The sequence below is a fragment of the Panthera uncia genome, chromosome D2 (genome assembly GCF_023721935.1).
Source record: "Panthera uncia isolate 11264 chromosome D2, Puncia_PCG_1.0, whole genome shotgun sequence".
NCBI classification, from domain to species: Eukaryota; Metazoa; Chordata; class Mammalia; order Carnivora; family Felidae; genus Panthera; species Panthera uncia.
Window position 1 is genome coordinate 80,126,951 of NC_064818.1, and position 17,729 is coordinate 80,144,679.

The 17,729-nt window shown below is 47.1% G+C and overlaps 1 protein-coding gene across 1 annotated transcript in view; it reads left to right on the forward strand.

Annotated features, from left to right (window-relative positions):
* DOCK1 (dedicator of cytokinesis 1) overlaps positions 1 to 17,729 on the forward strand; it is a gene marked incomplete at its 5' end in the record, with an annotated part of 461,308 nt that overhangs the window by 339,136 nt on the left and 104,443 nt on the right. The window contains one exon of the mRNA XM_049646029.1: positions 16,508 to 16,586. Within this exon, the coding sequence (XP_049501986.1) occupies positions 16,508 to 16,586 (79 nt within the window). The remainder of the gene's footprint in view (positions 1 to 16,507; positions 16,587 to 17,729) is intronic.

Below are 17,729 nucleotides of genomic sequence, written 5' to 3' on the forward strand. Positions count from 1 at the left end.
CTTCTGATGCCTTCAACCCCTGGCTCTGAAATGACAAAGAGATGGGCTGAGCAGAAATAACCCATCTCAAATTCGGTTGACAGCCTCGCGCCAGCCACATCTCCTGGGACACGTGAAGCGGCCCTAACTGTCATCTGCCTGTCATCTCATACTTGCCGTTAATCGGTCATTCATTAAACAGCATGCCAATATGGGAATTCAGAAGTGCCTGGGAAGTTTATTTCCTGAGGGGCAGCTCCAGCAGACGGCACGTGTCCGGCCCCCACTGGGGCCCCAGGTGGGGCTGGAGACTCATGCGTGTGTCATCCCACGGACGGCCCATTTTGCGGATGTGGACTTGGTCCAGTCCAGCGACAAGTCACATGTCTGTAAGAGGGAGAGCCACGCTGTTGGGAACTGGCCAAAGGCAAGTCTTAGGGTGTGTTTTATTGATTTATTTTTTTGAGATCTTGTTAGTTGCGCCTCATTAAAAATGGTGAAACTTACCTGTTCTCTTTGCTACCAGCTTATAATGAAGGAAAGTCTCAGATCAAAGTCCATCACTCCGACAGTTATGAAGAAACACTTCTTCACCAACTGGTACATTCACGAAGCCCCACCCCTCTGTAATTTTAGGTGCTGGGAGAATATTCCGGAGACAAGATTCGTTGAAGCGTATAGTCATCATCAGGCAACCAGGGTCCTCAAAACCAATGACATAACACTAGAACACAGGCTCAGGCTTTAGACACTGTCACTCGACACCCAGGCTCCTTGGATCCTTAGGGGAGAGTCCCTAAAATGCTTCAGTTCATCCATGTACCTTTTTATTATCCGGCAAACTCATTATAAGGGCACAAATTTCACATACAAAAAAATTTCTGGGTTGTGGTTATTTTTGTTTTTTTTTTTTAGTTTTTAATGTTTATTTTTGAGAGAGAGAAATAGAGAGACACACAGCACAAGCGGGAAAGGGGCAGAGAGAGAGGGGAGACACAGAATCCGAAGCAGGCTCCAGGCTCCGAGCCGTCAGCACGGAGCCCAATGCGGGGCTCAAACGCATGAACTGCGAGATCATGACCTGAGCCAAAGTCAGACACTTAACCGAATGAGCCACCCAGGCGCCCCAAAAGAAAATAATTTTTGACCATTTTTATTCTCATGTTTCTACTTTGGATCAAGAAAAGGAGAGCCAAAGCCCTCCTCTGGAATGTGGTTTTCTGATTAGAAGTTAGCAGCCCAGGTGCCTCGCTCAGTCAGTTAAGTGTCTTACTCTTGTCTTGTCTTGTCTTGTCTTTTCTTGTCTTTTCTTTTCTTGCCTTGTCTTGTCTTTTCTTGTCTTTACCTGTTTTGACAGAGAGTGTGTGTGTGAGCAGGAGAGGGGCAGGGAGAGAATCTCAAGCAAGCTCTGCACGGTCAACATGGAGCCCGATGCAGGGCTCAAACTCATGAACTGTGTGAACATGACCTGAGCCAAAACCAAGAGTCAGACATTTAACCCACTAGCCACCCAGGCGTCCCAAGCATCTGACTCTTGATTTCAGCTCGGGTCATAATCTTGAGGTTCATGGATTTAAGCCCCGCATTGGGGTCTGCACTGATGTCACAGAGCCTGCTTGGGATTCTCTCTCTCTCTCCCTCTATCTCTTCCCACTGCCCACCACCAAGCTTCTCTCTCTCTCTCTCTCTCTCTCTCTCTCTCTCTCTCAGAATAAATATTTTTTTAAAAAAGTCAGCAGCCAACTGATTTCTAGTGGATGCCTTAAACTCGTGTTCTCTGAAGTGCTTGAGAGAGGTTTACAGACCTCGTAACACATACATGGTGCTTACTATTTGCAGGAAAGCTCCAGATTTGCAGAACATTCCAGGCACCGCACACATTTTAGCTCATTGAATCTTCACTAGCGAGTAGATGTACTCTCGATACCCATTTCGTAGATGAGGGAACTCAGGAAACCAGCTGAAGATTTCTACAGCTGGTTAGTAGTAGAGCCTAGATTTCCTCGCAGACTATTTGTCCCCAGAGCCCCTGCTCTAACCAGCACACTCAGCTTCCTCCAACACCAACTGAGGCTAGAATCCCAGCCTTCCAAATCTCATTCCAGGACTTCTGTTTCGGGGAAACTTAGGGTTGCTTGATAGCTGTGGCCAAGGATATGGATGCTGTTACATCCAGGAAAGCATAAACAAGATCAAATGGTCTTAATAGTGAAAGGAGTAGGTTTTAATTGGAATATAGGGAAGGATTCTTTAGAGACCTCAGTGGAAACTGTTGTCAGAGGTAGGAGTAGGTAATGATATCTTTTATCCTTGAATATCATTTGATGGAATAATAAACCAGATTCTCGTCTTTGTGGACCTTGGCTTCTCTGTGCAGCATATAAATGAATGGGCATGGCTGTGTGCCAATAAAACTTTATTTGCAGAAACAGGCAGTGGGCCAGACTTGGCTCACGGGCTATGGTTTGCCCACCTCTGAGACATGATGTTGTCCGACCTTGGAAGTGAAGCTGTTCAATTTTATATTTCCCTGCCTGAGGTTATAACATGGGTGTGGGAAATGTACTCTCAGTAAAAAGACAGCCTGGTCTGCTTAGTGTGGATCTGAGGAATTATGTAAATGTGAATGACTATTTAGGTACATAGGGTGGACTGTATGAGGAAGAAAATCATTATCTGGTTCTTGAGCTCTTTTTCTGGGTTGCCACACTGAATCTGGTGACCAAATGAGCTTGGCATCAGATGACATCACGGGCTTAGAATAAGGTTATGCCAGCTGATAGAAAGCGTCACTCAGTGGGGGTGCCGGGGTGGCTCAGTCGGTTGAGCGTCCGACTTCGGCTCAGGTCATGACCTCACGGCTTGTGGGTTCGAGCCCCGCGTCGGGCTCTGTGCTGATGGCTCAGAGCCCGGAGCCTGCTTCGGATTCTGTGTCTCCCTCTCTCTCTGCCCCTGCCCCGCTCACACTCACTCTCTAAATAAATAAATAAATAAACAAAGAAACAAACATTAAAAAAAAAGTACTGCTCAGTGGATCGCAGACATGGGGCCTCCTGAAAAAGCTGCTTCATTCTCGCGACACCTGGCTGAGGATCATACCTGAGCTCTATCTCCTAACCTCCCCTGGCCTACACTGAGTCTTTCGCCTTGTCACAAATACTCAGCACAGCACAGCACAGCACAGAGACCAGCCAAGGAAAGAATTCCCTGAAGACATCCTGTCCCTCTGGGCTTAGTCTCAGGCTACAGGAGAATGAGAGTAGGGTCAGGAAAAACCAGTTTGGCACTGAGGTTGGTGGCTCTAAAGAATCAGTGAGGGTCTCCAGGACCCTCTTCCTTACAGTCTCCTCTGCTGGGGTGTGTGTGGAACCATGAATAGCATGCGTGATCCCTCCCGTGACTTTTGTTCTGGAAAAAGGGGTCATGCGCAATAATTAGCCTTAAGATAGGGAGGGGGGCCTAATGGAACCACAAGAGCCCTTTAAAAAGAGAGAGTTGGGCCGCCTGGGTGGCTCAGTCGGTTAGTGTCCGACTTCGGCTCAGGTCATGATCGTGTGGTTCACGAGTTTGAGCCCCGCGTCGGGCTCTGGGCTGACGGCTCGGAGCCTGGAGCCTGCTTCCGATTCTGTGTCTCCCTCTCTCTCTGACCCTCCCCCCCATTCATGCTCTGTCTCTCTCTGTCTCAAAAATAAATAAACGTTAAAAAAAATTTAAAAAGAGTTTTCTTGGGCTGGTAGCAAAAGAAGGACGTGGGAGATCTGAAGCATGAGAAGGATACAGCATGCCCATGACCTTGAAGATGGAGGGGCCACGTGAGAAGGAATGCAGGCAGCCCCTCCTAAGAGCAGAGTGTGCATCCCGGCTGATAGTCCGCAAGGAAACCGGGACCTCCCACCTCCTGCCGCCTCCGCACAAGGAACTGGCTTCCGCCTACGACCTGGATGAGCTTGGAAGATCAGAAGCTCTGCATGAGAACCCGCCCCGGCCCACACCTTCACCTGAGCTGTCTGTGACCTGAAGCAGAAGACCCCAGTGAGTCTCGAGGGAATTCTGACCCGTGGGACAGAGAGAGAATCGGCGGGCATTGTTTCAAGCCACCGTGTTTGGGGTGATTCGTTGTGCCCCAGCAGAAACCCTACCAAGGTGGCAGCCTCCCCACACAGGTAACCTTCACCTGACACCTGTCAAGCCAGGAAGCCCAGCCGCCCCGCGCTGACACCCTGTCTCTGGTACTGTTAGGAAGGCGGTCTCAGAACCTGAGCACACACCTCACCGGGCCACTCGTTCCCGTCCACCTTGGGAAGTGAGCCCCTTCCAAGGAAGTCCCAGAGCTGCTCTCCACGGACCAAGATGGTGGAAGACACTCCATACACTCAACACTTGAGTCGTGATAATTCTGAGCCACAATGACATCAAAGAGCCGAGCTGTCAGTTGTCAGACTTTCTAAGAGCCTGACCACAGCTGAGGTTTCGTGAACATGGATCTCCTGATTTCTCCTTCGCCCACTGCAAGCGAAGGAGGTCCTTCAGAGGCCTCTTTGGAAACAAATAGCAAAAAAAAAAGGGGGAAGGGGAAGGGGAAGGGGAAGGGGAAGGGGAAGGGGGAAGACCGAGGCCTTTATCTTTTGCATCTTTATCATATTCCCAGTAGTAGCTGCCACTCGTTGACCAACGAATACGACCCAGGCCGTTTACAAGCACTGTCTCCTCTGATCCCCCTGACCCACCAGAAGAAGTGAGTCAGAGTTGTTAGTTTACGTGCCCAAGCTTGCACAGCCTGTAAGCGAGGAACACGACTTAGGCAGAGGTCCCAAGGCCCCAGAGCTGTCCTCCTCGTGTGTTTCTGTGTGGGGACAAACACGCAAAGAGAGGCCCACCTGGCCTAGTGAGAGGGAAACTAAACCAGTCGTGAGTAGAAGTAGCCAAACACCAACAAGGATGGGCAAATCTAAAACGTCACCCACTGCCAGGTGGCCACGTTCAGAACATTCCCGAGCACCTAGGCCCCCACATGGACACAAAGACATGACCCAGTTTTCAGCCTGTAACAAATGAAGTTAAAGCAAATTACGTTCATCTGCTAAATGATGGCAGTGGCCTTTAGCGAGTCCTGAAAATGAACCAGGATAAATTCTCCGCAGGGCTGGGATATTCCAAGCATGAAATAACTGGAAAGAAGCATTCCCCTTTGTAATTATCCTAGATTCTCCTTAGAATTTCTGCCTACTGTTGGCTCAAGGCCTCTGACCACTTAATGTTTTCCTGGGCTCCCTAGGTGGATTCAATTATACTGTATTTTATTCTATGTAAGATACATTGCTTGGTGCCATAGGGAATAAAGATTCGGCAGAGATGGGCCATCCAGGGACTCACAGCAAATCCGGGACACGTCACATCTGTGACCACTGTCATGTGTCGAGTTAAGTGAGAAGTGACATACCAGGGCCATAAAGGACTCTGGGTGGATGGTTGTTGTTGTTATTATTATTCCTGTTTGTTTATGCTTGTTTATTAATGCCCTGCCTACTCCCAGAACAGATCTGAACAAACTTATTCTTTGGAGAACAAAGGCCAGCAGTTCTTATACCTAAATAATGTGTGTGTGTGTGTGTGTGTGTGTGTGTGTGTCTCCAATTGTGGGGCTGAGTCACACTGTTGATAGAGTTATGGATAGAGAAATCATGACTCCCACTGCTGCAACTTCTGGAAATGTCTCATTCCCTTTCCTTCTCATTTTTTTTTTCTTTATTGTGGTATAATGTATATAACTTAAAATTTGCCATGTTAACCATTTATACGTGTACAGTTCATTGGCATTAATTATGTTCACAATGCTGTACAACCATCACCATTATTTATTTCCAAAATGTTTCATCACCAAACAGAAACTCCTAATTCCTCATTCCTACCCTCCACTTCCTGTTCCCACATATTTGTAGCCCCAAAACTCCAGTGACGGGCATGCTCTTGCACAGGCAGTGTGGACCCATGCCCAACGGATGAGGCAGTGATCACCCCCTGCCTTTCTTCCTCTGCCCTCTAGCCCACTCATGGTTGTCCTTCACTCCTCCAGTTAGCTTTCATGGGAACAACTCGAGGACTCCAGGGGAGGAGGGGAGAGGCTTGCCAGATGGACCCCGGGTGCTGGTGGAGGGGTCTCGGGGGAGCCATGCCCTTTGCTTATCTGTCATGACCAGTTCTTAAAGTCGGGACGTGCCCGTTCCTTCTCTGCCTCCTCCAGCGACAGGATTCTCGCTTCCAAGTATCCGCTGGCAGACATTCCTGATGTGTCTGTCTTGGGAGTTTTTCCCCATGCCCATGGTACTCCTAAACCCGTCGGCACTTATTCTGTGATATTGACATAGGTAAGCCAGGCAGGGTTGGGGAGGCGGAGGAGAGTAAGAAGGAGGAGGAGATAGAAAGTAGAGGGAAAGGGTGGCTTTCTGAATTTTTAAAACTTGACCCTGAAATAAGAGTGCTGGTAGAGATATGCCTTGGTGGTGCAAGCAGCAGGCAGCTGCCTGCTTTGGTTTCTAAACCGCTTGTATCCCCAATTTGGTAACTCCTCTTCAGGGCTTGAAGTGGGAAGTAACCTCTCCCAAATGTTGGAGGGGCTTTTCTGAGGCCTTGTTGATGAACATGTCTTCTGATGACCAAGAAATGGGTGTGAGCCCCATCCCCGACCATATGGAGGTGAAGAGCTCTCCAAAACTCTATAGAGGACAGATCAGGAGCGCCTGGGTGGCTCCGTCGGTTAAGTGTCCGAATCTTGATTTCAGCTCAGGTCATGATCTCATAGTTCATGAGTTCAAGCTCATCGGCGGTGGACTCTGCACTGACCACACAGAGCCTGCTTAGGACTCTTTGTCGCCGTCTCTCTTTCTGCCCCTCCCACAATCTCTCTCGTTCCTTCTCTCAGAGACAAATAAACATTGAACAACAACAACAACAGCAACTCTAGAGGACAGATCAGAATGGAATCACAGCTTCACAGCAGTGACAAAATGTTCTGTAAAGGGCCACACAACTTGGCAGGGCGACTACTCAACGCTGCTCTAGTCATGGGAAAACAGCCACCGAGAATCCCTATGTGGGTGTGTGCGATTGTGTTCTGATAAAACTTTATTTCTATCACCTAACACCCATGAGGGGGGCTACTGTCACCAAAACCAACACCTCACAAGTGCTGCTGAGGTCGCGGAAGCATTGGAATCCTTGTGCATTGTTGGTGGAATGTAAAATAGCACAGCCAGTGTGGAAAACAAAGCGATGGCTCCTCAACCAGTTAAAAATGGAATTCCCACGTGATCCGGCAATCCCACTTGGGAGAATACGTCCAAAAGAATTGAAAGCAGGGACGTGAACAAATACTTGTGCACCCATGTTCACAGCAGTGTTATTCACAGAAGCCACAGAAGGAAGCAACCCCAGCGTCCATGTGCAGATGGACAGATAGATGAATGTGGTCCATCCACACAACGAAGCATTTTTCGGTCCTAAAAGGAAGGAGATTCTGAGACTTGTTCCAGCATGGATGCACCTTGAGGACATTATGCTCAGTGACCTCGGCCGTTCACAAACAGGACAAGTGGTGTGTGATTCCACTTACACGAGGCAGCTAGAATGGTCAGACTCCTAGAAATAGAAACGAGATGGATGGTTGCTAGGGCAGGGGGAGGGGCGGGGAGAACAGGGAGTTGTCTAATGGGTTGGGAGTTTCAGCTTGGGAAGATGCCAAGCCTTCTGTGGATGGACCGAGGCGGTGCTTGCCCACCAGCGTGAATGCACTTTATGCCACTGACCCGTAGGCTTAGAAATGGTTAAACGGTAAATTTACGTTATATGCATTTCACCGTTCTTTAAAAGTCTTTATTAAAAAGAACTTCATTTACACAAACGGGCTATGGGGCTGTAGTTTGCCGCTTTGAAGGATAGGGGGCCGGGAGTGTTGTAGCCAGGGTGGAGGGGAAGCATTTTCACACAGCCAGCTTGCTGAGGATAGCAGACGTGGGATTTGTGTCCCAGCTGGTCTGTATGTAGTTGACAGATCTGTACATGTATGAATTATGATAGTAATCCGTGCCATTCACGGGATGTGTGGTTGGTGTTAATAGCCATTTTATTTTTATTTTTAAAAAAGTTTTTTATTGGGGCGCCTGGGTGGCTCAGTCGGTTAAGCGTCCGACATTGGCTCAGGTCATGATCTCACAGTCCGTGAGTTTGATCCCTGCGTTGAGCTCTGTGCTGACAGCTCAGACCCTGGAGCCTGCTTCAGATTCTGTGTCTCCCTCTCTCTCTGACCTCCCCCCACCCAACCCCCACCCCTGCCATCAACACTCTGTCTCTGAGAAATGAATAAACCTTTTAAAAATTTTTTTGTAAAGGTTTATTTATTTATTTTGAGAGAAAGAGAGTGCGTGAGTAGGGGATGAGCAGAGAGAGACCGAGGAAGAGAGAGAATCCCAAGCAAGCCCCGCACTATCAGGGCAGAGCCTGATACAGGGCTCGATCCCATGAACCACGAGATCATGACCTGAGCCAAAATCAAGAGTCAGATGCGCGACCCACTGAGCCACCCAGGTGCCCCAATAGCCATTTCACGTAGGTAAAGACCGAGGCTCTGAGAGCAGAGTGACCTACTCAAAACCACACAGCTCGTCAGTGGCAGGGACTGCGTCTTGACCATTAGCAGGCAGTACGGGGCACTGGGTACCCTGATGCTGTGAATGACCCATAAATTCTGGGGAAGGCAGGCACTCTTTGGCGCCAAGGTGCGTAAGAAAAGAGCCTAACAAGAGCACGTGTTGTTGGCCCTTGCTGCAAAGCACCTTAAGCATTAAGGATCTGAGACCTGGCAAAAGGGGACTTAGAAAATATGATAATAATAATATGAGCCAACCTGAAAAGGCTACTTTATGATTCCTACTGCATAATGTCCTGGACAAAGTAAAACTATGGAGACAGTAAAAGGATGGGTGGTTGCCAGGGGCTCCGTGGGAGGGAGGGACGAACAGGTGAAACCCAGAGGATGTTCAGGGCAGTGAGGCTACTCCGTAGGATCCGGCAGTGTGCATTCCACTCAGTGCAACACTGAGAGCACACCCTAATGATGCAAACCGTGGATTTGGGGTGATAATGACATGTCAGTGTGGGTTCCCCCACTGCAGGAAAGGTACCCTCTGGTGCAGGATGCCGGTAGTGGGGAGGGGCAGGGCAGGGAGCATATGGGAACGCCCGTGCTGTACCCCCAGCTTTGCTATGAACCTAAAACTGCTTGAAAATTCAAGTCCTTTAAGGAAAAAGAATAATGACAATGTGAGGGGGTACGGGCTGGGGGAGAGAGGAAATGTGCAGAGGTGGTAATCATTGAAACCCAGTGAGGGGTGCGTGAGAGTCTCTTATGGCATCTGCTGTTGTATGTGTTGGAAATTTTCCTTAATACAATGTAAGAGCAAAATAATTGCAGGGATTTATTTATATTGTGCTGACCACGCTGACTGAGCTTCCTAAGGAAGGCTGCATGATATGCTGACCGGTCATAGCCAGGGTCTAAGCCCTTCCAGGAACATGTGCTTCTGTCTCTTGGAGCCTTTTGTGTAATATAGCAGGTAATTCATACCCCCGCGGCACTTGGGAGCATTAAATGGCATGATTTTTATGAAAGTGACAGAGGTCACTGGGCATGTACAAGGTGCTCAGTGAATGCTCACCCAGCAAAACAGCAGAGGTGAGGGGTGGCCGAGCAGGACAGGAATCACAGAACTGGGAGAGTCCCAGTTATCATCAGCAGTTCTCACCATCAGCCCGAGGTGGCTCCTGGTTCACGAGTACTGTTTTGGTGGGACCCGGAGACAGAGTGTGTGTCGGACAGGTGGGCGAGGCCCCGAGACCTCTGCCCTGGGGAGATCGCACAGCAGAGGTGACACGGCCTTCATTCCCAGCAGACGCTCCCTGGGGATTCTCTCTGCACCACGACTGAGCCCGCCTCAGCCAGGGCTGCCAGCGGACAGAGTCACAGAAATTTGGATTGTAGTTCAAAGTTTGACAGATGCTGAAGCCTGATTTGAAAAAAGAACTCAGGAAATCTTCAGGAAAAGAAATGCTTCTAGTGCATTCGAAAACAATGGCAGTTGGATCTTTTGACTTTACTGCTCCCTCTGTGCTTCTGTGTAACAAGCAGACTGTACCCTGGCATTTCCAACCTCTCACAAGTCTGACCCCAGCCACTCCTTCCTGCCTCCTTCCCGGAAAGCTCTTGTGACATTGGTCTTCCCACTATGTCCCAAATCGCAAATGTGGGAGCAGGTCCCACCAGCTTCCCCACCTTCTGGGGATCACTCCACGTGTCCTATCTCACCCCGGGGTCTTGCTTAGAAGTCACTTCCTCGTGCACAAGTGTCTTGAACGCCCGGGGTCCCCTGAAAGGAAGTGGTTGATCTCGTTTGGTGACTGCCTTGACCTCTGCCAGGTGTGAGACACGGTCTCCCTCCTGGTCGAAGGGGACGCTCTCTGCGTCTCCTTATCACGTCTCCTGAAGTCTGCCCTCCTTCCCAGCGCTCCTGAATCATGCGGAAATCATTTCAGGCAGTTTTCCACCTCCTATTCCTTGTTCTCTGCAGGGATAGAACGTGTCACTTTCAATTTCTTCCCTTCCTTCCACTTATTTTGGGCAAAACATTTCGTCAAAAGATGCTTTTTTCCCCCCGCCTCAAAGCATCTCTTGTCTTAATGCCAGAGGTATTTAAATGCCCTCATAGTGAACTGTACACTCTAATTACGTAACTTAAAGTACGTTTATGGAAGGAATGAAACACCCCGCAGCGTCACCGCGTCACCGTCTGAGAAATGGGGCTTTGTGTTCTACAAAGTTCAGTGCCTTTCTTGCCGTTTCTCCCTGTGTCATAATGAGGCACCTCATCTTCCAGTTTTATTGGCAGAAACACTGGTAACAGAGATGCTAGAAAAGCCTGAGGCTCCGTCGTGATAAAGTCATTTTAGCGACTGTAATTGTGCCAGGAACTTCTAATAGTTAAATTGGTTCCTGATTATGTTGCACTTGCTAAGTTCCCCTCTACTCAATTAACACGTAATTATTTAGGACTGTGCTGCTTTTTATTGTGCCGCACACACGGCTTTCCAACAGGCAGCTTATTGGGAAGGTCCCCTGTTGGAGCCCACGCGGCATCCAAGTCCCTTTTCGTGCAAGGACAGAGCAGGGATGTGGTCCCATAGGCAAGGCCCGCAGGATTTTCTCTGTGATGCTTGGGATCGAGGGGCTCGGATCCCTGCAGTTGCCTCCCTCCGCTGAGCCCCACTCCACACCCCCAGCCTTGTCTCCTAAAGATGTGTCAAAGCGTAGAACTCTAGGGTGTGTCTGCCCCTTTCTACTTAATGCTACTTAACATTTTATCAGTGGAGATCATGGTGTTCACTTTGTACAATGTGGTCATATCTCTTTGTTACCCTTAATCTCAAAGTTAAAAAACAAGACCCTTGGATTCAAAGTTCAAGGGAACTCAGGGACTTCACAGTGAGTACTTTTCATTTGAAAATATGAGAATCTCAAAAACTTGAGCCACTTTATGAAGGTCTTCTAGCTAAATGTTTACATGTACATGAAGAGGATAGATAACTAGATGGGTAGATGGTTGACAGGTAGAGGAGAGATGGACAGAAAAGCACTGTAAAGTTCTTGAGGCTAAATGTTTACACGGATGTGAAAAGATAGATTGATCGATTGATTGATAGGGAGGGAAAAGGAGAATAGTTAGGTGATAGGCAATGGGTAGAAAGAATTGAATTAAGACTGTAATTGGATGTATGCATGTGGGTGTGTGGACAATAATCCAGTTCATATTTGACACCATTAGGAATTACAATATGCCATTTTGCTTCTGTTGGGAGCTCACTGTGGTTAACCATCCAGGTAGAAGAGAAGGAAGTCAGGAAAACTTCCTGTTTTTCTGTTTGTTTGTTTCTCCTAATTGTATGAGGTTTGGGAATAGGCTCTGTCACACTGGCCCCTAATGATTGAAAATGGGGAACGTTGTGACAGGATTGGTTGTAACAGGATTGTAACTTGGACTCCCGGAGACAGGGATCAGTTACCAAGAAGAGTGAGATAAATTAAGTCCTTTCCTTGCGGCCATTAAAAATAAAATTTGCAGTCATTTGCTTTGAATAATTTGAATGTCTTAGAGAAAGTACATCTAGACCTTATGGCTTTTTTAATCTTTTGGAGATGACATAATTTGCCTGTGGTTCTGTCTACATTATTTATTTGTGTGTTTGGTTTTATCTTCCAAGATTTTACATTATAAAGAAAGTCATCCAAAGCTTAAAAATGATTGAAAAGAACTATTAAATATGGGCTCACACTTTTTCTTAATCGTTTTGACCATGTGGGACAGCATCCTCGAAAGCATTTGATTCTCACACCATTAGCTTTGTTTTTAGAAATTACTTAATCTCCCCGGCTGGGAATAGACATAACTTGCTTGGCTCACAGAGTTATGAATCTTTATCTCCTGAGTCCCTCAGTTTTCTGGCAGAGCAGAAGCGGTGCCAGTCTATACTGTTTCCCACCTTCCAGTGCTGGCCCCCTCTGTCCCTTGCAGCTAAGAACGCGGGGAGCAGTATGTATGCCCTCTCTTCATGGTGTCCTGGGCTTATGTATGGTAATATTGGATGCAGAGGTTAGATTCTCTCTTTGCACTAAGGCAGGCTCAGGATGTGTTTTTTTGCTTTTATTTTGTTGTGTTTGACTGGTACCAATCCTGGACACACCACTGGCTCTGAGAGATTCTTTAGTTCAGGTAGAGGCTAATGGTTCCTTAGATCAGAACCCTTCAGAATATTCATAGTGCCCAGGGGTCCTTTTAAATGCTGTTAAAAAAGACAGGGTTCCTGCCATCAAGTGTCAAGTTCCAGAGGTGGAGAGGAGAATGGGGGACCAGCTCTAGTGGTGGAGAGGAGAATGTGGGACTAGTTCTGGAGGTGGAGAGGAGAATGAGGGGACCAGCTCTGGACAGGGAGAAGAGAATATGGGACTAGATCTGGAGGTGGAAAAGAGAATGAGGGGACAGCTCTGGAGGGGGAGAAAAGCATATGGGAACTGCTCTGGAGGTAGAGAGGAGAAAGAGGGACTAGCTCTGGAGGTGTAGAAGAGAATGAGGGGGCCATCTCTGAAGGTGAAGGCAAAAATGATGGAACAGTGCCCAACCATAAATGCCAAATGCCTAATAAGAATTTTGGCTAACAGGAAACTCAAAAGAGCTAAACCCCAGAGTGGAAAATCTACTCAGAATGTAAGGACTCCACAGAGATCAATGGCTACCAAAAATTCTAGCCTCGGGTTAGGGCCTGATCTTCTAGGCTACTCATCCATCCACCCATCCACCCACCCACCCTCCCTCCCATCCACCCACTCACCCACTCACCCACCCATCCACCCATCCATCCATCTACCCATCCATCCACCCTCCCATCCATCCGTCCATCCATCCATCCATCCATCCATCCATCCATCCACCCACCCACCCACCCACCCACCCATTCATCCATCCATCCATCTATCCATCCATCCATCCACCCATTCTGTGATGGACACCTAGGGGACATTTCCATGCTGGGTGGTGACTTAGCATTGCAAGCGCATGAATGAATAAGCAGACAGGAGTATTTGGGAACAGTCTGGAGGCCTTCCCTGTCCTTGAGCCCAGCTCCATCAATGCCCAGCACAGACAGTCACCAGGGTTGCAGAGCCAGCCCATTCACACCCACCCTCCCTTTTGTCGCTTCTCAATAATAAGGACTTGATCTTGAGCTGTGTTGAACCAGCCTGAACTCTTCATCTTAAACTAGAAACGTGTCCTGCTGTCCAGGCACTCAGCTTAGTTTGTGATTCTTTCCATATTCCTCTGTGACTGAAAGCATATTGTTATGCAGAAGCTTCTCATGTGATTTTCTTATTTATTTTCTCTAGTTTAACATTTATTCGAAAGAACCCTGGATTACAGCAGATAAAAGATGTTCTTATGTAAAAAAAAACCAACCCTATTTATGTTTCTTTTTGCCTCCTTAGATCAGTGATTGATCCTGAGATGCACTTGGCATTGCTCAGCTTTTAATCCCCTCAGGTGTGGGCTGCGGGGTATAATTTGTGTGTGCCCTGGATGGTGGATGGTTCTCTAGAAAGCGCGTGGCCCTAGATGCACTGAACCTGAGCAGCTCGCCCTTGTTGATGGCATTAATGATGGGTTTTATTTGATCTTCCCTTTAGGTGTCCTGCTACAACTCACATTCTGTGTTATTTGCTTTTTGTCCTCACTTTTTAAAAAATTTATAGTGAATCTAAATTATAGAATCTCTCTCAGCCCTGCTCTTTCTCAGTGTCAGTTCATTAAAAAGTTTTTATTTGGCCTTCATATTATTTCAGCATGGCATATTTTTTTTAAAAAAAAGTCATTTTGAGAAATATCTTTATTTAACCAGCTGAAATTGCTCCAGACCTTAATTAGAAGTAGCAGATTGTAACTGTTTGGGTGCTATCTCGAGGCAGAATAATTACCATGTAGTAATAACGCGTGTTCTAGTAAACTTGCCTTTACTGTCATAGAGGGATGGAGGGAGGGTCTTCCTTAAAGCTCAGAAGGACCCTGGGGTACCCTAGCAAACAGCTGACTTCTGAAACTGAAGGAACAATTAAGGGGGAAAAATGTGTCCGTGGTCATTAGCCTGGGGTTTTTGTACGGCGTGGGAGTCACCCCCGTAATGACAGGAAGTGGTCTTGCCCCACTGACATTCGGGGGGATTTTCTCAGGTTGCCAGGGTTAATGCAGTACACGTCCCCAGATGCTCTCTGAACGCTGTCGCCAAGGGTCACGTGGGCAAGGCAGACCACTGTCTCCTTAGCCACACATCTTGTACTTCTGAGGGCTAACCCTGGCCCAGGAGACCCCAGCCCAGGACCGGAGGGCTGATTGGGGCCGCCAGGTGTTGTATATATGCAAGGCGTGTCCTAAATTTAGTGATTTTCATCCTGGTGCTGTATTAATTTGTCAGGATGCCCTAAGTGCCCTGCATTCTGCTTTTCTCAATAAATCACAAAATTCAGCCATGAGAGCTACTTTTCACATTTAACTGGGCATCTGATAGGCATAATGTCTGCCACCCCTCTGGCTGATGGATGTTGCTGCCCCTTCTGTGCTCCCGGCTAATGGACAAGGCCAGGGTCCCCATGTCCCGCCATTGAGAGTCACTTAAAACACGGATGCCTCCTTTCTGGTTCTATTTAATGTCACCAGGGAAGAATTCAGACAACTCCTGCCATGCTTTTCTTCCACACCTGAGATGGAAAACTCCAGCACAGGCCATTTGTCACACCTGTTTTGGCCCTGGATCCAAATCCGAGACCTCCCTAAAGCCCTAGGTGGAGAGTCCCTTTCTGCCTCCTCCCTCCTCCCTCGTCCTTCCTCCCTCCTCCCTCCTCCTTAGCCTCTAGTGGCCCTGAGACTGGCAGGGATGAGCTTCTCCAGGCAGGCACAGCCGAAGAGACAGTGCTTTCGGAGAGCACGGTTCCTGGGAAGTAACCTAGATTTCTCTTACCCTCTCTGGCTGCTTCCTGCTGTCTAAACCGAGGAAGTGTAATTAAGTTTATTATCTGTGACCTAATGTGAATTCCTCTTGCATCCTGCCTTTGTGCAAAGGGAGAGGGTCATTTGAAAAGAAGTATCTGGACTGAGCTTGGGTATTGTAAACACCCTCAAGGGCAATAAAACAAATCTCCAGGATGAACAGGCTGGCGGAAGGCTTAGTACTCGGGGGTCATTCATAACCTCCCAAACTACCTATCTCATCATAGAAACGTCAAATTCAAGGTGTTGAAGGATGCGATATTTTGCTTCAGCTGCTTAAAATTGTACGTTATCAATGGATCGATACAGTTCCTGCCAGCATTCTTGTTAAATCACTTACATATCTACTACAGCTTTTGAAATTGTGTTTGAACAAGTAATTAGTTACCAAAATTAACATTTGGAACACAGGACAAATGACACTGAAATAAGTCGTATTTCCAAATATGTCACCAAGCCGTTGCTCCAAGCCTGATAGATGGCGAACAGCAGTGCTTTTAAAAGCTTAACCGTAGAAAGCCAGCTAAGCAAAGACCAATTTAATAAAATACCATGAAGACATCGTGACTTGAGAAGAGGATTTAATTTGCACCTTTTCTTTCTTTCTTTTTTTTAAATTAGATTTTTTAGAGATACTTTTCATATGTTACTTTCAGATGCTGTTATTTTGGTCTGTTTCTTTTATTCCGCACGTGCTAATTTCCTTGATTAATTTGGAGAACATCTGCATATAATTCTCTGGGCTTTTTATTGGCACAACCTCACAGCTTTTCATAGGACTTTGAGAGTTCACTTTCCAGACAGTCTCGGGTTGTATCTAATTGAAATGCCAAACCCTACAAAGGTGCCAGAGCGTAAGTGTGTAATTATGTAATTTTCTCTTGATCTTTCAGAGTCTTCCTGCGAGCGATTAATCAGTATGCAGATATGCTGAACAAAAAATTTCTGGATCAAGCCAACTTTGAGCTACAGGTAAGAGAAGAGGTAGACAAGCCCTTTGTTGGGAAATCGTGCTAAAACAAATTGCTGGTCTGAGCCAATGTCGTACATTTCTAATCCTCGAACTTAATTGGGTTCCCATCCAAGGTATGGAAATGGAATTTACAAGATGTCCTGCTGGAACCCAAGGATTGAAAATTCTGCCTTTGGAGAGTATTTGCTCAATTTAGCAAGGACAGAGATGGAGCTGTTTCAGAGCCAAAGTACTGAATCAGAGTGACAAGTAGGATCTGAGCAGGGAGTAACTGAGGAGACCGTCTCAGACCCAGACCGTCCTGATGTAGGGAGGGAACGTTCAGCTGACAAAACGAAGCTGGTTCCCGTCCCTGAGCCCTGCTGGCTGTTAGCACTTGGTTCCTCCTGGCTCTGTGCTACCTGCACTGGCCTTTTCCAGGCACAGACCCTACTGGACATGGCCTTGGCTTTGGTCAGCTGATCTGATCACTTTTGGCCCTTCTCCTTCAGGGCTCACAGGGGGTGTGGAGGAAGGAGGTGGTGGGAATGCGTGTAAGTGATAAGGACCAGTTTTGCCTGGCATGATTTGCCATTAGTGTTGGCATCGGTGTTTATGGCTCTCTGTTCCACTGCACTCTGGATGTATTTCTGCTAATAATGATTTTTGTATTACTTAGTTTACTAAAGTTTGCTAATAAAAAAAGCATCCAGATGCAAATGACGTTAGTTTCCTGGGCAGGATCGTTTACGGAGAAGGAACCTATGCCCGGATTTCTTTTATAATTTTAAAATTTTAAATGTCTATTGTATCTGCATTATAGAATATAAGTATCTAATAATATATCCGGAACTGTATATCTAGAAGTGTTAATATTTTTTCCCACTTTCGGTTTTTATCATTTTCTCTGCTTACTGCTTGTTTTCCCATATCCTAAAAGCGCGGATATAATCTCATTGTAAACTATCCATGCATGTAAATCAGCGCATCGAGTAAAATATGCAAGACCCCTTCCCACCCTTTTCCTCTTTGCAGAGTGACTCTTAACTAATTGCGTGTACTTCCTGATGCCTATTTATGCATTTATCCAGACCTATGTCTGCTCTCTTTTGCTTTTAACGCAAACCGGATTATATTCTGTATTTTTTGTTCTGTTTTGTCAC